Source organism: Tetrahymena thermophila, assembly GCF_000189635.1.
Source record: "Tetrahymena thermophila SB210 genomic scaffold scf_8254360, whole genome shotgun sequence".
NCBI lineage: Eukaryota > Ciliophora > Oligohymenophorea > Hymenostomatida > Tetrahymenidae > Tetrahymena > Tetrahymena thermophila.
Genome location: NW_002476144.1, coordinates 60,345 through 80,509, shown reverse-complemented (window position 1 = coordinate 80,509; position 20,165 = coordinate 60,345). Strand labels below are relative to the sequence as shown.

The 20,165-nt window shown below is 22.9% G+C and overlaps 7 protein-coding genes across 7 annotated transcripts; 3 read left to right on the top strand and 4 right to left on the bottom strand. All coding sequences in view use genetic code 6, as the record gives it.

Annotated features, from left to right (window-relative positions):
• Nucleotides 1-278: 278 nt before the first annotated feature.
• TTHERM_001164190 (hypothetical protein) lies at nucleotides 279-1,025 on the top strand (the record flags this gene model as incomplete). Its single annotated transcript, XM_012800350.1, has 3 exons — nucleotides 279-380; nucleotides 437-624; nucleotides 677-1,025. The coding sequence occupies 3 exons, from the start codon at nucleotides 279-281 to the stop codon at nucleotides 1,023-1,025; spliced, it is 639 nt and encodes a 212-aa protein (XP_012655804.1).
• Nucleotides 1,026-1,395: 370 nt separating this feature from the next.
• TTHERM_01164190 (kelch motif protein) lies at nucleotides 1,396-4,178 on the top strand (the record flags this gene model as incomplete). Its single annotated transcript, XM_001030062.2, has 7 exons — nucleotides 1,396-1,429; nucleotides 1,484-2,587; nucleotides 2,705-3,034; nucleotides 3,091-3,242; nucleotides 3,302-3,383; nucleotides 3,434-3,769; nucleotides 3,826-4,178. The coding sequence occupies 7 exons, from the start codon at nucleotides 1,396-1,398 to the stop codon at nucleotides 4,176-4,178; spliced, it is 2,391 nt and encodes a 796-aa protein (XP_001030062.2).
• An 885-nt stretch (nucleotides 4,179-5,063) lies between these two features.
• On the bottom strand, nucleotides 5,064-6,317 carry TTHERM_01164180 (Rab-family small GTPase; the record flags this gene model as incomplete). Its single annotated transcript, XM_001030061.3, has 5 exons — nucleotides 5,064-5,266; nucleotides 5,328-5,504; nucleotides 5,633-5,740; nucleotides 5,934-6,093; nucleotides 6,168-6,317. The coding sequence occupies 5 exons, from the start codon at nucleotides 6,315-6,317 to the stop codon at nucleotides 5,064-5,066; spliced, it is 798 nt and encodes a 265-aa protein (XP_001030061.2).
• Nucleotides 6,318-7,445: 1,128 nt separating this feature from the next.
• On the bottom strand, nucleotides 7,446-8,977 carry TTHERM_001164179 (hypothetical protein; the record flags this gene model as incomplete). The annotated part of the gene is made up of 2 exons (XM_012800349.1): nucleotides 8,339-8,977; nucleotides 7,446-8,114 (listed from the first exon to the last, which is right to left on the bottom strand). Exons 1-2 carry the CDS (start codon nucleotides 8,924-8,926, stop codon nucleotides 7,446-7,448), a joined length of 1,257 nt encoding a protein of 418 aa, XP_012655803.1. The 5' UTR covers nucleotides 8,927-8,977.
• An 891-nt stretch (nucleotides 8,978-9,868) lies between these two features.
• On the bottom strand, nucleotides 9,869-13,186 carry TTHERM_01164170 (hypothetical protein; the record flags this gene model as incomplete). The annotated part of the gene is made up of 6 exons (XM_001030060.2): nucleotides 9,869-9,896; nucleotides 9,962-11,907; nucleotides 11,967-12,319; nucleotides 12,379-12,568; nucleotides 12,622-12,901; nucleotides 12,963-13,186. The coding sequence occupies 6 exons, from the start codon at nucleotides 13,184-13,186 to the stop codon at nucleotides 9,869-9,871; spliced, it is 3,021 nt and encodes a 1,006-aa protein (XP_001030060.2).
• A 957-nt stretch (nucleotides 13,187-14,143) lies between these two features.
• Nucleotides 14,144-14,548, top strand: TTHERM_001164169 (hypothetical protein; the record flags this gene model as incomplete). The annotated part of the gene is made up of 1 exon (XM_012800348.1): nucleotides 14,144-14,548. The coding sequence occupies one exon, from the start codon at nucleotides 14,144-14,146 to the stop codon at nucleotides 14,546-14,548; it is 405 nt and encodes a 134-aa protein (XP_012655802.1).
• A 2,063-nt stretch (nucleotides 14,549-16,611) lies between these two features.
• On the bottom strand, nucleotides 16,612-20,096 carry TTHERM_01164160 (Serine/Threonine kinase; the record flags this gene model as incomplete). Its single annotated transcript, XM_001030059.3, has 2 exons — nucleotides 16,612-19,139; nucleotides 19,517-20,096. The coding sequence occupies 2 exons, from the start codon at nucleotides 20,094-20,096 to the stop codon at nucleotides 16,612-16,614; spliced, it is 3,108 nt and encodes a 1,035-aa protein (XP_001030059.1).
• Nucleotides 20,097-20,165: the final 69 nt, after the last annotated feature.

Genomic DNA, 20,165 nt, shown 5'->3' with positions numbered 1-20,165 from the left:
TATTCTAATTATCAGATTTTTATAAATATAAGCCATAAATAAATATTAGCATTTAATAGTTTTTAATACAATATTTATTTTTCTATTTTAAGTTTTTAATATTAATTTTAGATAAATCGGATTTGTATTAAAGATCAAATAAAAAAATAGCAGAATATTTATAAAAAACAACATTAAAAAAATATTATATAGGTTTTAATACAAAATTTATTATTTCTATTCAAAGTTTTTAATATTAATTTTAGATAAATTGGATTTATAAATTAAAGTTCAAATAAATGGAAAAATATGACAATTCTTAAAGAAAAAAATTTTCAATACATTTTATTCCATACTCAAGTAATTTAAACGCTCTTGTTAGAGAATTAACTTTGATGATTGTAAATAATGGCAAAATATATTTTAGAATTCTTAATTTAAAATAAATTTAATAAAGCAATTTGTAGAGTTAAAAAGTTTGATTGATGGTCAATTGCTTGAAATAGAGATAAATTCAAAAAATCAAGATTTTTAAATATACCTTTTTGAAAAGGTTGAAGACATTTAAAATTTACTAAATTAGAAATGGCTTGGAGCTTTGTATTTTATATAAATAAGCTCATTTTCTGAAAAAATACGTTTTTAGTAAAATTATTAATATTTATTTTGTAATCTTTAAAGAATTTAAAAAACTTAGGTAGAAGCTTAGTGATTTGCAAATGGACAGTGCCTGTATATATCAATGGGCAGATATATCTAAACCCTTTTATAAACTAGAATAAATTTTATCAAAATTTGAGGCAATTAATTGTATAATAAAGAACTACTAGATAGAAACAGAGGATGAAAAAGCTAACTTTGTAAATGAGATGCAATAAGAAAAGGATAAATACTTAATATTTTTAAAGCAACTTGAGTTAATAAATAAAGAATATGGTCATTAATATAGAAAAGAAATAATTTTTGAAACTATTATTTTAAATAATTTGTAATAAAATGTGTGCAATTTAAAACATTATAAAATTATTAAATATTTTATGGATTGAGGTATCTCTTCTATATTTCATTAATTTTAATTAAAGTATTTATTTATTTTTTTTAATATTTTTTATGTTAATACTGGAAATTTTTTTTTTGTGCAAGTAGAATTATTAAGTGATTTTTTCACTTTAAATATATAAAAGTTAGACAAAGGAGGGTCCGTCTTTCTTTTTATGGTTTTTAAGGAGCTTATCCAATTCTGTGATTTTTAATTAACTACTTAATTAACTAGTAATTAGTGTGTTAATATTAAATCTAAATAAATAAATTTATTAATCTATTTATTTATTTGAGGAAAACATATTGTAGAAAGTAGAATAAATTTTATCTTAAAATACTGATTCTTATACTTTTTATTATCATAAAAAATAAAATATGAATAATATTAATTTAGATAAACTAGCGTAGAGTAACATTATTGATCAACATTCTAATACCTTTAACTTTTATAATTAATATTTAGTGAACTCTACCATTGGAGGATTTTAAGATATTAAAAAAATACTTAAGTAAAAGTAGAAATAATCATAATAAGAAGGGGTTTAAAAGTTACATGAAGGCAAAATTGAATAATTTTTAAATTAAACTATTGACTAAACACCCAAAATTAAGCCCAAAAAATAAATGAATATGACAATTGATTTAGATTTGATAAATAAGAATGATCTTATAATTTCAGATACACCAAAATATAAACCATAAATTGTAAGTTTTAAGGAAGGAGATGATCATTCTAAATTTGGATGTACCACAAGAAGCAACTTCAAACAAACTTTTGAAAATTTAAAACAAAACTAAAGACAGTCATAGCATTCAAAATAATCTTTGTCACTGTAAATTCACTCTTAAAATAAATTTTTTACTCCGTCTACTCCAAAAGAAATGCAAACAGATTTTAAAAAAAGTAAGGGTACTTCTCATTCTAGATTTGGTAATATGAGTTTTGGGGGTGATATTTTTTCCCCTACTGTGCCTTAAGGCTAAGGATAGTTCACTCCTTTTAAAGACATTATTTAAAAGAATCCTTAGAATATTTTAGATAAATTTTTTAACTAAAATCTAAGCAGCCAAGAGAAAATAAAGCAAAAATTAATACACAATAGTGAATAAATGAACTTGATCAAAGATTAGCTTGAAATCCAAAGGATTAGTAGCTTTGAAAATTACATCAGCATCAAAAAATATTCTGACAGCTTAATAAATAAATCAGCAACTTAAAAAAAATTACCTTAATAAAATAATTATAGTAGATTAAATAAATTTCCTTTTAACAGTTAATAAATGCCCCTAATAATAAATCCTGCGATATTCAATTAGTAGCTTCAAAATAATCAGTAACTTGGAGGTAATTCTCAGTTCTCAAATACTGAAATAGAAGAACAAGGTGATTCAAATCAAAATTAATAGATAGAACTGTAGTTCCATTGGGAAAAGGTAGTTAATTATAGCTCTTAGCTAAAGCCTGAGTTCAGAGAGGGAGCTTCTTTACTAGAATATAACCAAAATCTATATTTATTTGGAGGATTTGGTTTTTAGTTATTTAACTCCCTTTACCAGTTCAGTCTAAGTAATTTTTATATTTGATAATATTAATATTCTATCTTAATTTTATTTAATTTGGCTTTATTGTGATGAATTTTTATTTTAATTTTGTTAAAATCTAAATTTTATTGATAAATTTTAGAGGATTATGAGTGGAAAAAGACAGAAACAAACGGATTTTATGGTAACCAAAGTGGGCGTTTTGGACATTCTGCTAATTTATATAAAAACTAAATGGTTATATTTGGCGGTGCTTCAGAGTACAGCTCAAAATTGAAAAATAGAGCTGTTATGAATGATGTATGGATGCTAAATTTAGATAACCATGAGTGGAAGCAGATTAGAACAATAGGGGATTATGTAGAGCCTAGAAGAAATCATGCAACTTGTATAGTTGGAAATCACTTTTATGCACATGGTGGAGTAGGAAATTATGAAAAATATTTAAATTAATTGAATGTGCTTTCATTAGGTAAATACTTTAATATGTTCTAACTTGAATGAAGAATACAATTAACAAATATTTAGATAAAGGGAGATGGAAATCTTTCTAATTCAAATTTGATGAGTAGGGAATAGCTTTCCACTAAATGGTGCCAATATTTTAAAAGAGCTTGAAATTTATTTCAAGAAAAGCAGAAAAAATGGGCAAAATGGTGAGTTCTAAAAATAAATTCAAAGTATTTTTTTAATATTTTTAGTGAAGATTGAAATGTTGATTTTTTAAATAATTGAAAAGGTGAAGGAAGAAGGAATTTATTGCTTCGGAGGTAAATAAGGCAACTAAAAAATAAGAGGCAAACTTATTATATTAAAATTAGGTAAATATTTTATATATATTTGCTATTATTAATTTCTTCTAAATTGACAGACTAAAAGGAATAACCTGTTGACTGGATAATACCTGAGACCTCTGGATAAAGTCCTCATCCAAGATTTCATCATAGCATGATCTTTAACTATTATGTAAAGGGAATTGTTTTATTTGGAGGAGTCAATGATGAAGCTAATATGCCAGAATATGCATTTTAAGATGTGTGGATACTTTAGCTGAATAATTTAAATTGGATTTAGATTAATGTAAGTGGATAAAATAATAGGCATAGATTTGCTCATTCTTTTACTTCTATCGATGAACGTATATTTATTTTTGGTGGAGCATCTAATCAAAGCTATACTGACTGCGAGTTATATGTATTAGAAATGAGTAAGTTCATATTCAAAGTTAATAATACTCTTATTTTAAAAATTATTTTTACACAGATTAATAAGTAGCAAAACAAAAAAAAAGCAACCCAGTAAGAGATTTTGCTACAAGATAAATGTCTCTTGATAGATTAGAAGTAGAGGAAAATAAACATATTTCTTATTTAGAAAGAAAAATTAATTTTTCAAATACCAATAGATCTAGCGAAAATAAAAGCTTTTTAAGACCTCCTTCTAAAAAGTTTTTAAAAAGCTAACCAGAAAGCATGTTTATAAGCTTAGACAGTTCAAGAAAAAACTAAATGTAAACATCAAATTCACCTCAATCATGTGCTTTAAGTCCAAGGTAAAAGTAGGAAATGGCACAGAGGCCAAAGCTTCAGTCCCTTTTTTCGCATTACTTGAGTTGATGAATAAATTTAAAGTTTATTTTAAAAAAAATATATCTATCAAATAATATTTATAAATAAATAAATAAATAAATAAATAAATAAACAAATGAATAAATTAATGGATTAATACAAATGGCATTTATGTTAATAAAGAAAAGATTTATTAAATTGAAATTAATTAACAATTATTTAGAGAGCATTTTATTGACATAATTAGATTAATTAAGTTAAATTAAGTTCACAAAAACATTATCTGGGTTTAGATTAATTTTCTCGTTACTCATATTTATTTATTCGTATTTATAAAGCATTTAATAGCTTAGAAATTTGACTCTGTTTCTTTTTTTATAAAATTTATTTAATTTTTATGTAAAGAAATATCAAAATAGATGAGAGATTGTGATTGTAAGTTTTATGTTTGTTTTATCCTATAATAATCCTTAATTTTATACAGTTAAGAGGTATAAGCACAGCAAATTGAGATATTTTTTAATAGTATTAAGAAAAATCAGTAATTTTTTAGAAATTAATTTTTAATAAAATTTGAAAAAGAGATTATTTTATTTAATAATTTATTTCATTAATAGAAAAAAATTTATTTTTTAATTAAAGAATGAGTTTGAAGAATATTAAAAACATATAAAAAATTAGTTAGTAAAATCAACAAAAAATTTTTGTTTTTCAAATTACTTTTATTGCGAAGTAAAAATGAATTTTTAGCATTAATTAATTATGCATTAAAATAAATATAAAATTTGAATTGATCTATCTATTTATTCTATTTCATAAAAGGTAGTTTTAATTTTAATCATTATAATATTTTATTTATAGCTTGCTATAAAACGAAGGAATTAGAAAAATATATAATAATTTAAAGGATCATAATTTGAATATTTTATTTGCTCAGCAGCATTTTCCAGAACCACCTGTATTACCACCACTCTACTAATTTTATCCATTTAAAAGGGGCTTATCGTTTTTCAACGTAAAGTTTTAATTCGCTTATGTTTATTAAGTACTTGCTTTTGTAGCAGGCTAAGCTGGAGCTCCTGTGTTACCTGTAGAGGGCTATTTATTTTGATTTGCAAACTAGTAATCTTTTTTTTCTATTTTACAAATTTTAAAATAAATTTATGATTTTGCTTACATCTTTTTTTATAAATTTACAATTATTTAGATTATCTGCGTTAGGAGAAAGAATACTATTTTCTACAGGCTAAAGAGAAATAGCCATATCCTTAAACATATTAGCAACATTTTCACCCGTTTTTGCAGATATTTCGTAAAATTTCATATTATTTTCCTTTGCTTTCTTTTCTAAATCAGCTAATTAAACTTCCCTTGCTATTTTTATAAATTAAAATTTAAAATTAAGGATTTAAAGTCATTTTTTTCGTTTTATGAATTTAAATTTTATGCATTCCTTCTTTGCTTTAAATATATCATAACAATTAAATATTAATTCTGCTTACTTAGTTTTAAATCAATTTTATTTGCTACTAAAACGCATGGTGCTTCGCTACCTCTGTTGTCTTTATAGTCCTTAATCCATCTATCTACATTACTAAAACTTTCTTTGTCTTTTAATAAAAAATTATTAAAAAAGTTGTTTTTATAGTAGTTGAATAATTAAGATTTTTCATGTTTCATATAAATATATTATTTAATTGAAGACGTATTTATTCTGATAAAAAAATAATTTTAAAGTATATCAATTATACTATTTCTTGAAAAATCTTCATGTATTAATGTTTATCTTTTTAAATAATTTACTAGTAACATCAAATACGATTACTGCGCATGTGGCATCTCTTAAATAACTTGGGATAAGACTTCTGAATCTTTCCTATCCTGCAGTATCCCACAATGAAAGTCTAATACTCTTATCATCAATATGTAGAGTCTTTGCAAGAAAATCTACACCTACAGTAGGCTTTTTTTATAATTAATAGTTATTGGTTTTTATCTGTCTTTGAATTGAACTTATGCTAAATTATGTTAATTTACATGAGGCTTTTCGTCAAATACATCATACATAAAACGTTCAATAATACATGTTTTTCCGACATGTTGATCACCTAAAAAGATAATTTTGTGCTTAACTCTCGATGTATTCGAGAAATTAGAAGTCATTCTACTGCTATCGTTTGTATGCATTTTTTAATCTATCTTATGATTTGAATTTTTGGAATCTGCTTGTTTTTAAGAGTAATATTTCTATTTTTTGAATCGCTTTGTTGATTACCAGTGTTTTATTTTATTCAGCTGTTTTAAGTCTTTCTTTAAATCAATTTTAATTTGTGTATATTATAATTATTATTATTGTGGATAAACAAATATTTAATTATTGTTTTTATTAGATTTATTTAATTTCTTATTGCTATAGCTTTATTATTTTTGTTAGATAAGCGAAATGCCTACTGCTTTCTGAGTTAAAATAAATTTAAAATAATTATTAATTTTTTAAAATTTCTAAAAGATGATTTGCTAAACCAAAGACAAGTATGCCTTATGGCAAAAATAACACTATCATACTAAAAAAAAAAAATATTTTTTACTAAAAGATAATTAATTACATATTTCCTAATAATAAAAAATTCAATATTTTAATTGATTAAACAAAAAATAATTCGTTAAAAACTTAATTTTAAAGAATTTAATATTTCATAGTAGATTTATTTCACTGAGCAAATAAAAAAAATATGGTTTTCAAATTTATATTTATTTTATTTAGTCAGCAAAAATGTTTATAAAAAATTTTTCACTATTTATTTAACTTACTAAGATTGTTTAAAATTATTACAATTTCGCCTAAATAAATAAAATAAATAACTTGAGGTAATAAAACAAACTAAAAACTGAATATATTCTCTTTAATAAATAAAAGAAGTAACTAACTATTTGTTTTAAATTATTACTTTTTTTAGTTAAAAATATGTTTTTTTAGAAAAATAATACTATTTACTGTAGAAACTTATTAATTAAGGCCTATTAATTTTCAAAATTTTTATTAAGCCATCAGCCTTTAAAAATTTTTTGCAAAAATCTGCCTTAAATAAATCATGAGTATCTAACTTTATAATTATTTATGGTAAGTATTTTCTTAGAAATGAATTATTAAAATATATTCTATTATTTTAATCAATTTATTTTATTCAAATAAAAAAAAAGTTAAATGTCGCAAAATAAAATGAATGAATTTAATTTATATTTTATTTGTTTAGTAGAAGTAGGAATTGTAGTATTGATCTTAAACATATAAATACATAAGATTTAGATAATCAATCACTCTTAGCCATTAGAAATATAAGATTATCCATGAGAGTTAATCTTTAGTACTTATTGAGATATTGCTCTTGAGTTGTAATTAGTTCCGACACCTTTTTAAGAACCGTTTTTATTTTGGTTAGCATTTAATGATGTCATAGACATATTATGACTACTATTATTCACTTTTTTATCTTTAACATATCTATTTTCATATTCGAATATATCAAGAGTAACAGAATCCTTTAATTATTCTTTAGCTTATTCTTTCATCAATTAGGTTTATTTAATTCTTTCTAACATTTCTTACTCTCTCCTTTCAAAGTCTTTTGCTTCAAACTTTGCAAAGCTGAGCATTGCTTCTTCTTTTATTCTTTATTTTTGTAACTCCTTTTCTAATTTTAATTTTTTCTCTTATAAATATTACTCTTTTCTTTATTTTGAAATCTCCTTTTACTTTTTCATTTACTCCATCTTAAATTTTGCATTTTCAATTGCCACTTTTTACTCTTAAGCTTTGCGAATTTGCTCTTCAGCTATTATTTACTTTACTTGATAAAAACCTTCTTTCTTTTTTTTCAAATTTTCTTCTTTTGCAATTTATACTCTTAGCATTTCTAGTTACTTTTTAGGGTGAGTGTATCCAACATCATCTTGCTATTGAATTCTTTGTTACTCTTCTTCTTTCTATTAGATAATAATAATATTTTTATTAAATATAAAACAAAATAAATAATACATAAATGATTTATTAATAAATTTCAATATATTGATTTATTAATATTTGTAAAAACATTTCAATAAAAATCACTATTAAAAATGATAGCAATTATATTTGTTAATACTGGTTTTATATTACAATTTTATATAACTCAAGTTTATATTATTAAAGCATTTAAACTAAAAATTACCTTTTTTATATATAATTTTTTCTGGTTAAATATCTTTTCAGCTTTTTTTGCAGCATCTTCAGCACTCTTTTAAAGTTATAATTCTTCTTATCTCAATTTTCTTAATCTATTTATAAGCATTTAGTTTTGTTCCTATACTATGATTCTTTCTTATTTAATTTATTATAGCATTACTGCACTTGGTACAGCTTTTTATGAATAAGATCTATTTGGCTTTGTTAGATATGGATTAGTCAAATTCATTTATTCATTATTGTGTTTATAAATGGTGCTTGAAGATCTTTAATGTTTATTTTTCTCTAAATCATCTACATTTTCACTTTCATTTTATTTAACTTAAATTTCTGGTAGTTTTTCATAGCGATATTTAGGAGATATATATGGATTTTAATAGTTAATCTTATGTTTATTCAAAGCACTTTCATTATTTTAATGCTATGGAGCTGCTAAGACGGGTTAATTTGAATTTTCTTCATTATTTTCTAGTTTATTTATTTTAAAATCATGAATATATCCCTAAATTACAGAGTTTTATCTATGTTGTCCTTGCATAATTAACTTTTATTCTTTACCTAAAATTTAGCTCATTATTTGAAGATTTGATATATAATTAAATATTTTTTAGTAAATTATTAATTTAGTGGACAAGCAAGCAACTAATTTAAAGAGATACTCATTAATGTGCTAATTATTTAAATTGTAAAAAATTCTCTACAAATTAATTTATAAATTTAATTAAAGTAATAGGATTTTAATAAATCTATTTTTTTTAACTAGATATTTATTTATTAGTAAAAAATCATGCACTAGTGTTCAAAAAAAATAGAATACTGAAGCAATAAATACTATATATGTTATAATTTTTATTAGCAATATAATTCTCTACTTTTGTTTGAGTAATCTAAATAATTAATTCTTTGAGTATTGAAAATATATTTAAACTAATTAAATAAAGTTAATTACTGTGTGCTAGTCATAAATAAATTCCTTTCTGCATTTAAAATTTACTATTATTAATGAAATATGTGAAATAATTAAATTAAATTATGAAAACTAAAATGTAATTTTTCTTATTTATTATTGCTACTCACACCTATTTAATCAAAGATATGCATTATTCAATTTAGTAGATTTTTATAATGAAGCTTTATTTAACAAAAATATTTACAAGTAAAGTCAATCCCCTTTTTGGATAAAAATTAAATTGAATATAAAAATCCATCAATTTTCATTAAAAGTATTTACATTTATTTAAATTATATAAATATTTTTATATTCATCTTTAAACTAACTAAAATTTAATTATATTCATTAATAAATACACATAAAAATTGCAAAACATTATATCAAAAGTGTAGAAATTACTATAAATTAGAAGAAAGAAATGAAAAATAAAATTTATTAAAAATATTTATAAAAATTTTTATTTAATTTTTACATATCTTAAAATAATTCAAATATTTCTTTTTATTAATGCTTTTGTAACATTAAATTTACACAAATAAATTTTATTAATATAGATAATCCACTTCAAACAATATCAAACTCATCTTTAATGCTATTTATTAAATTAAAATTTATTAATATTATAATTCTTTAACTTAAATTATATAAATAGAATACCTGTTTAGAATATTAAAAAGATCTGTATACATTTAGTTCGTTTTCTAAATTTGTGGGTCATTGTTAATACTATCCTAATTTGTCTTGTTGATTGTGCTAAGGTCATTATGACTAGAATGATTAGGAGATGAGTCTTTGGGTTTGGTAATATTATTTGTTTTTTAATTATTATAAATTGAATTTAGCTTATTCTAACTTGAATCTTTATTTATATATGAACCTTTTTGTCCTTATTTACTTTGAAAACTATTATTTTTATCATCGCTGTATCCATATTAATTGTCAATAAACTCAAAGAATGAAAGATTTTCATTTTAATTAAAATTATTTTTTTGCTAATCTATTTATTAAATTTAATCTTGTTCATTTAATTACCTTTGCTACAATTACTTTATTTCAGATTATCTTTGTTTTATTTAACTATTTTATTCTTATGTTGATTTTTTTCTCTCACTTTAAATTTGCTATATTTTTTACAATGAACTTTTTTAAACTTAATCTTTAATATTGCTTTATATTACATGTTAAGTTGGATTTTATTTTTTAATCTTTGTTGTTGAGTCAGTTTTATTTTCTTATTAAACTTTTTATTATTAATTTTTTTAGGCTTCTTTTAAATTTTGAGAGTATAAAGATTTTTATGAATCCAATTTAGCAGCATTATTTTTTTCAAGATCCTTTTCTTCATTCTCAATAAAATCTTATAAAAATTATTTATTCAATTATTAAGCTGACAACTTAATTTATTGGTTGCTTTTTGTTTATGCTGATTGTCTAATACCATCAAATCCTTTTGAATTTCTATTAGCTTGTGGAGATTGTTGCTATTTCGATTTCTTTTATTTTTCTTTCGGTTTCCAGGATTAAACTACATTTAGCAACCTTTAGGATTCTCGCTAATACAATTATAAAGCTTACTAAATTTCATCATCCCAGCCTTTAGCTTTGAGTTTTTCTTTTTCTAGCATTTCTTAATAATCTTAAAAATAAGAATGGACAAAATTTTCATTAAAAAGCATTTATATTTTAAAATCTTTCAATTCAGAATTAAGTATACTGACTATTTACTCAAAAAAATCATTCTCCTCTATTGGTCCATCATAATAAACTGAATCGACTCCGTATATAACTCTTTTTTAAACTAAATTCAATATTTAATTTACTTTTGATGCCCTGCTCCCTATTATACTATCATATTTTTACATCTTTTTCAAAGTGTATGTTCCAACCGTATTACTATCAAATTTTTTCCTGTTTTCTTCATTAATATCAACATCTCCAAGGTGTTTATCATAGAATTTTTTAGCCTTTTCAATATACTTTTTAATAACTGACTATTTGTAGTCTTACTTTTCTTTATATTATGTACAAAAACAAGTTATGTCTTCTGACATTAAATACTCATTATTTTATGTCTAGTTCTTTTCATTGACTTATTTCTTTATTTTTACTAAAAAGTTTATAATAATATCATATTAATCACCTCTATATTTATTATTATGAATGAAATCAGCTATTTTTTCCAAATGCAGCTATTTATTTTCTTATTATATTTAATTAGTCTCTTTTTCCTAGCTACAATCTGATTATCTATCACTAATCTCTTCTTAAGACTCAACGGATTCAGCACCTTGAATGCTACTAAACAAATGCTATAATAAACCCACCATAAAATCCTCTAAAACACTAATCTTTTCTGCCTTAGAAACAATTTATTTCACAAAATTTTCCTTGAGACTATCAATTTTCAAAAAATTATTTCTTACCATTTAATGAATAAATTTAGATAAAATGAGCTTTTCTTATACTTACTCGTCTCTTTCTTTAATTCTTTTATTTACTTATTTTATAATTTATTCATTTCCATATAAATTTTGTATTGTAAAAAACTCTTATTCTAGTTCTTATGATCTTTACAGAGTAAGTTTAAGCAATTTCTTTTAATACTTAACAAAAATATTTCATAAATAAAGATTTGAAAATAAATTAAAAAAGAATGTTTTACAACCCAAGGATTAATATTAGCTAGCAGATCTACCAAAATTTATTTAGAAGCATTTCTGCTAAATTTTTATAGTATTTCAAAATTTTCATGCAAATATTTTTTATAATTATAATTAATTGCTCTCATTGAAACCATATCAGATTTTTTTACTAAGGCTTGTCCAGGAATAAGCTATTCAATAATAGTCATAGTCCTCAAAGAATGCAATGAAGGCTTTTTGCTGATAATTTTAGCATCTTAAAGAAGTTCTGGATTATATATTTACTCATAGAACTACTCAATTAGATTTTCTCCCTATGAATCAGAGTTAAAACCAATAGTAAAGCAAAAATCTTTTAGTTCTTCTAAATAAACTGTTTTACAAAATTAAAAATATTTGAATAAATATTTGACCTCTTTTATTTTAAGTTACTAAATTTTTAATCAGTTCTCTATCCAATTTATATATTTCTTAGACGAGTGTAAGCATTAAATAACTTATTTAAAAGTTCAGACTCTTCTACATCTTAATCAATATCTTCTCCGTATTGTTAAGTATATTGTCTTTTTTTCAAGACCTTTCTTAACGAAGTATAAAAGTTCTCAATAATCTTAGCCTAGTTCTAAAAATATAAAATGCTTATTTAAAAGTCCCTGAATAAAAAGTAAATTTTACATGAGATTTGAAAATAAACTCGTCTCTCTGCTTTTTATTCATTGACTTGAGAGTTTAAAGAGTTTGATCCTTAGTTAAATTAAACTACTTTCTTTTAGATTCTGTATTTATACTCTGATTCCAGACATCAGGATGTTGATAAGTTGTTTTATTTTAAATATTTTAACTAGATTCCCTTTAATTCTTTGATTTAGATAATATTTTTTCTGAATATCCAAATGGCTTTGATAAATGCCTTTCTACTGAGCGTTTCGCTTTTGATAAATCCACATTATCTTCTCTAAATATTAAATATTGAATAATAAATAAAATTTACATATTAAATCTAAAAATATGCATACTTAAATAATGTTTTTGGTTTTCCTACAACATCTATTGTTACAGATCTTACTCTTGAAGGTACAGGAATAGATCCAGGAGGATTCTGCTCTATAATAGTTTTCATTTTTTTCCCTGTAAGTTGCAAGGGATTTATAACTGTGTTAGGAACATGATTTAGTTTTTCTTTTTAAGAACCTCCTATTGCAGTTACTTTTAGAAGTCTACCAATAGGATCATATGACATTTTTATAATATTTCAAAATATATATCTCTATATTATTCCTAAACAAATGTTTTTTGATTAATAAATTAGAAAGATTTGTTAGGAAAACTAATTAAATAATTTAATATAAAAAGTAATTTGAAAATTATTACTGTTAATTAAGCAAAAAACAATTAAATCCTTGCAAAATATTTTGAAATTGTATGTCTAATGAATATAATAGCCTAATAGCCAATAACATACACCTTCTTTAAAAAAATAAACTAAGTGACATCAAAATATTTTATCACTCATAGAGAAAATTATTATAAAATAAATATGATTAAATTTATCAAATTCAATTAGTTATTGAAGAATTAAAAAATTTTTTACTTCTTTTATTTTTTTTGAAATATGGCTTTAAAATTTATTAAATTCTTTAAGTAACAACAAAGATATAAAAGTTAATTAATATTTTTGAGAGAGTACAAAACACATAATAATAGAAATAAAAATTTGTCTATTATTTAAAAAATATAAATATTTATATTTATTAAGAAATAAAGAATTTGGATTAATTTGAGTCATATTTTTATTCATTATATTTAATTATACTTATTATTTTGTTTTTCTAGGTATCTTTTTAAATTTCTTTCTAACTTTATGAATGATTTATTTTTTAAGAACTTCGTGGAATAAATTTTTGCAAAAATCAAAACCACAAGTTAGATTATATACTTTATGAATGGAGAAATTGGGCTATATGATAAATAAAAAAATATATAATTAACACTATATATTAAGGAGTATCCTTAGCATTTTATAGATGATTGTTCATTGTTTAGACAATATGCAATTTCTACGTATTGATTGAATATTATTTAAAAGTTAGTATTTTAAACTACCTCAATAATAGCAAATATTACAAGAGAAGATTCCTAGGATATTGAAATTTTTGAATAATATTACAAACACTTTAGTAGCTGGATAGCTATTTAAATGTTTATTAGGTGCTAGGTAACTTTTATGGAAGATTCTATAATCCAATTATTGCTATTTAATACTAACGAGGCTAGAGAAGCTAAAAACTGTGAAATAAAGAAAAAAACACTATTTAATATTTTATAATAGTCTTTTGTTTACTTAAATTACTAATAAATTATTTAGGAGTCTTAATCAAAGATTTAATCAACAGAAACTTAAAATGAACAAATAATTATGAGCAAAAAAATGAAATTTTTATTATTATAGTAGCTCATTATAGCTTTGAAAGAAAGGCCTATACCTTAATATGTCAAATACAATTTATATTTAGAGGATGATTATTTGAGTCTTTCTATTTTTCCATAGCTGAAAAAAATAATAAATGTTCCTACGAGTAAGAGAAGAATATTAGCAAGTTGAATGTATAAGTTATTTTATAGGTATTCTAAATTTAAGTATTACAATATACTTTGAAGTAATTGATTAACTTCAACTAATATTTGAAGATATATATATATGTCGAATCTCCATCTAAGATTATAATAGCAATTAAAGATCAAATATCTAACACATAACTTAGATTGGTAGTAAGATATGGCGCTGAAAATAATTAAAAATATCTTTAACTACTCATTATCGTAGTACATCTGTAAGATACTCAAAATGATACAAAAAAAGTACTAGCATATAGATAGTAGAAATGATGTGTTAAATGAAACAATATCTACCAAATATGCAAAAATCTGTCCAAAGATTATCTGCATAGTTAGCACTAACGTTTTGCATAGATTAGAAAAATATTTTGAATTTTTTTACACGTTATTGTTAAAGAAGCAACTAGATATTATCATTAATACAATTCCAAAAAAGATAATATTAGAGTATTATTTTTTTATTTTCCATATTTTATAAGATATTTCTTACTCCAGCCTAGGTATTATAATCAAATTATTTTATTTGCGGTTATTAATTATCATACTATTGGGTTTAATAAAATCAATTTAAGTGTTGTTGCTCATTTAGCAGGCAGACAAGGCTTTACAAATAATCTTTTCTTTTATCCAAAATCTTAATTTATTATTCAATCTTAAAAATATTCTAAATATTTGATAATATTAATAAAATTATGGTTATGATATATTCAACTATTGTTCTCTCATAAATTATAACAAATATTAATATAATATTATCAATTCTGACAACAATATTACACAAAAAACAAAATGAAAATTTAAAAAAATATCTATTATTGAGAATAGAATATTAATTGTAAAATAAGAAAATAAATATTCAATAAAAATTTAATAAGTAGCAAAAAAAATTCAAAATATTATTTAATTATTTTGATTGCTATTTGTTGTATTAAAACTGCTTGTTTAGTTACCTATAAATAAAATTTTGATGTTTATTTTTTTAGTTTAATATAAGTTTTAGAAAAATCGTTGAAAATAAAAAAATAATTTTATTGTTTATTTAGGATATTTTTAAACATATAATTATTAAAGTATTTTTAAGATAATAAATTTATTTTTTATTATGAATAAAATCTATATTAAATAAGATATATTCCCATCTGAAAAGTGCCCTTGATTGTGAAATTTAGTAAAAAGTAAATATAAGAAGTGTATTATAATACTTACTCACTTAAAATACATACAAAGAAATTATGAATTTTATTTAAAATAATTTTTTTAGTTAACTTTTCTTTTTAAGCTCTCTAATTAAAATAAAAAATGATAAAAATAGTAAATTTATTATAAATTAATTAAAGCTATTAATTTTTATTTTAAAAATTATTAAAAAATTTGATGGAATAACCCAATTCATTCATTTAATATTTGTTTTAATAAATAAAAATTTATTATTTGAATTGATTAAAACAAAAAATTAGTATTTTTTTATTGAAATTGCTATTTTAATAAAATTTTGTAGAATTTATTTAAAGATTTTAAGGAAATAATTTTTTAATTGGTAAATGATTTATGGCAACTCCAAAATAAAAATTAATTTTGAATAAAATTTTTTTAGTTTTTACTCAAAATAATTCTAATTAATTAAAATTAAATATTTTTAGGTTTGTATTTTTAAATGAATTAAACATAGAAAAAGAAGTTTTTAAATTATAAATATAGGATAATAGGTTAATTAAGAAAATTTTAATATAAAATACAAATAAAAGCTTTATAGTTAGATTTATTCATCATTTTGTTCATTATTTTGTAGTTGAGCAAAAAGGAATCTTTTCTTGTTTTATTTATCCTTAGGATATTGTTGTATAGTTTATATATTTATTCTGTTGTTTATATGTTTGCATAGTTGAAATGAAATTTAGTTAGTTAGATTTATTTTTAGTGGGAATATATTTAAATATGTTTTGAACAATAAATTAATTTTGAGAGAAAAATGATAGAAATCTTATTAAACTAGATTAGGAAAGGCATTATTATTTATTTATTTAAATTGGCAGAGGAAAATTTCTTTTATCAAAATATCCTCGTTTATACTACACATTTTCTATTTTAGGTATCAGTTATTGTATCTTTTGGACAGACATTTACACAAAGATTATCACCTAGCAAATAATACTCTATTGAACATTTCTAGCAAACAACATATTGCTCTGCTGTAGAATTTATAGTTTCCAATTACCGTTTATTTGGTTAGGATGAACACGTTATGCAGTTTTCTGGACATTTCATACATTTATTTATAGAGCTATCTTTTCTAAAATAATTAGGACAGTCGCTAACACACATACCAGTCTGCTAATTGAGACTAAGAAGATACAGGTCTTATTTACATTTTTTGCATGAATTGGCTTCACCCCAAGTGCATTCTAAGCACGAGGGGTCGCATTGCACACATATCATTTGATCCGTATCAGGATAATAATTCTGCTACGGGCACTTCGTGTAGCATTTTCCAGCTAAATACATTTTATTTTATTATTTGCATTCATCAACTGTATAAGTTTTTGGGTCTGCATCAGGACCATTATTATCTGAAGTTCTAGAATTTGATCGATTATTTGATTAATTTGATTAAATTATATAGAACAATCCGAGAGCAATTGTGAAAAGAATCATTATTACAATTACAATTGCTAAAGTTTTTCTTTATTTTGATAATCTACGTATTTAATCAGGGTTTTAGAATTAATGATAATTTCTGCGAACGGTTTCAGGCTAAGGAGCTAATGTATTTTGATTGGGAGTTTAAGATTAACTATCGATAAAAGTATCAAAAAAGTTATTGTCATCTTCAACAATTTTAACCATATTTTCACTGAAGTTCTATTTTTTCTTCTTCTATGAAATGCATGTAGCTTGGTTATTGTCATCGAAAATGTTAATATCTTTTGTTTAATTCTTTTAATTTTGATGAAATTCATTGTGTTATGATGATGAAGAGTTTGAAGATTACTCAGTAGACACTAAGTATTTCTATCTATTTTATGCTGCTGCTCTTTTACTATAAGATTATTCAACTTGGTCATGAGCATAATATTCTTATTTGCGATGTTCTTAACATTCAAAGTTATCGATGTAGTCTCTATGACTTCCGTCATCTATGTATTAATCCTCGTCTTAATATTTATTTAGTTACTGTTATTTTATATTTTAATTTTCTCTGATTATTTCACTAACTGTAAATGTATTTTGGCGTTCAGCTATCACAGAATTTGAAATTTAGCTTTCAGGATATACGGAATTGTCTTATTAGCTGTTTGTTTTGTTATTGATATAGCTCACTTATGAGTTTGTTCTACTTACTTAACCAGATTAATTAGATTGCTCTTTATGCTTACTGGCTGAATTTTATTAATAATAGCAATTGCTTTAGTTACTCTCTGTCCTGTCTGTATTACCTGTATTACTTCTTTCTTCTAAATGCTTCATTGAATTATACTCTAAAATTGGTTCTGGCATAGTACCTATATACGCAGAGCTTATTTTTTAGCATTAACTATTAGGAATATTTGAAGAAAACTTCCTTATTTATGTGTTGAAATTTGTTTGTGCTTAGTTTTATATGCTACCTTGGCCTTAAAAATTAAAATTTATTTGTATTCCGTTGCCCGTTTAATTTGAGTTGTTTTATGAGCAGAAGCCTCCCATTCCTTATTCCGTATGATTCATATTTCCCTAATGATTAGAGTTGCGCTATTGATCAAATGAAAAAGCTTAAGGTGGTGACTATCTTTAATTAACTAAAGAGTGTCTTGATTAACTATAATTTGGATCTATGTGTAATGTATTTCTTATGTTTTAATTTTAAAATTATTGAGAAAAATTTGATCTTATAGGTGCATGACTTATACTTAATGATTTGGGCTTTTCAGGAGTTAAGCAGAGATCCCTTTGATTAGGATTGCTGTGCTACTTTTACATAGTATTTCTAGGTAAATTACTTTGAAGATTATTGCAACGATCTCCTTACTATTAATATTAAATTGGGCAGCGGTGGTAATTGCCATTTTGAATATTCATAAAGTATTCTTTTTATCTTTAGCTGCCTTCTGAAGTGTCTTAATTATCTGAACTGTAGTGAGCAGTAGTTCCTTCTGAATCAGATAGTATGCAATGTTGCTTCTTTCTTGCTAAGCTGTTTAAATCTATCGAAATTTATTATCTCATTTAAGTTTAATTATTGTTTGTTTAAAAAAAGTCTGACTCTTCTAAAAATGCTTTATCAATCGCAATATTTTTTAGAGTAGTAAAATCAGGTCTCAAAGCAGCATCCATTTCCAGCATCATTTTAATAAGCTTGGAAAGAACGCTGCCATATCTTTCTTTTACTTAGGAACGTAGTTGCTTGACCTGTTTAAGATATGCAGTTTTGTTAATTACTCCATTTAGTCTTTCATCTTTTGAAAATTTCTTAAAAGTACACATATAAAGTAGGCATAACCCTAAACTATAAACATCTGATTTATAGGCATTGTAGGATAATCTGTCCTTCATTCTATTATATGCTTTGAGCAACTCAGGTGCCATAAAGCTTAAAGTTCCTAATTATAAAAAAATTTGTTGTGATTATGATAATTTATTATTTTTAACTCCTAATTATTCAAAAATGTTGTATTTATTAAGATGACAACAATAGCTAAAATTTTTTGTTGAAGTTTCTAAAATTGTTCCTCTAATCAACTAAATTGTGGTTCAATTAATAAATAAATATTTTATAATACTCTTATAAACTCAAAATTATTATTTTGCATTCCTTATAACTTTTCACTAAAAGAGCTCTCAAAAAATTGATGCTAAAAAATCAAATGCAAAATGAATTTATTTCATGTAATCAAAATAAAATTTAGTGGATTTGTTAGTTTTATATAGAATATGTTTATTTAAATTAATTTATCGTTTAAAATAGCTTTTATCTTACCTAAAACCAAAGATTTTTCCATAGTTTTGTTTAGGTCAATCTTAGAATCATCCAAATCAGCAATTTTAAAATTTGTTTTATCCACCAAAATATTTTCTGGTTTGATATCGCGATGAGCTATTTTTAAATTAGATTGCAAAAACTCTAAGGCAGAAATAGTTTGAGAAAAAAATTTTTTAATTTCTGTCAGGGTGAATTGATTTCCTGATTTTTTCATCATTTATATATAATCGTCTAAATTTCCTTCACAATGCTCCATAATTAAGTAAGCTGAAATATCCTCTCCGTAGACTTTCTGCTTAATTGACTTGCAGAAGCCAAGTATTTGGATAATGTTTGGATGCTTATTTACTTTGATTCTCTGTAGTGTCTTAAAATTAGAAACTACTCTTTTATAATCCTCATCATCTTTAATCTTTAGTTCTTTAAAGGCTAGTATGTGATCGCTTTTATTAATATCGACGTATCTATAAACTGGGGCATTTGAGCATCCTAAAAATCCATCATGTCTGAAACCTTCAATGTTAAAAAAGTCTAAATCTTCTAAAGGCACATTAACAGAGGAAATTTTTTGATTCATCACTGAGTTGTCGATTAAGTTCGTAAATACTCTTTACACTTCAAGACTCTCTGTCCCCAATAATAATCA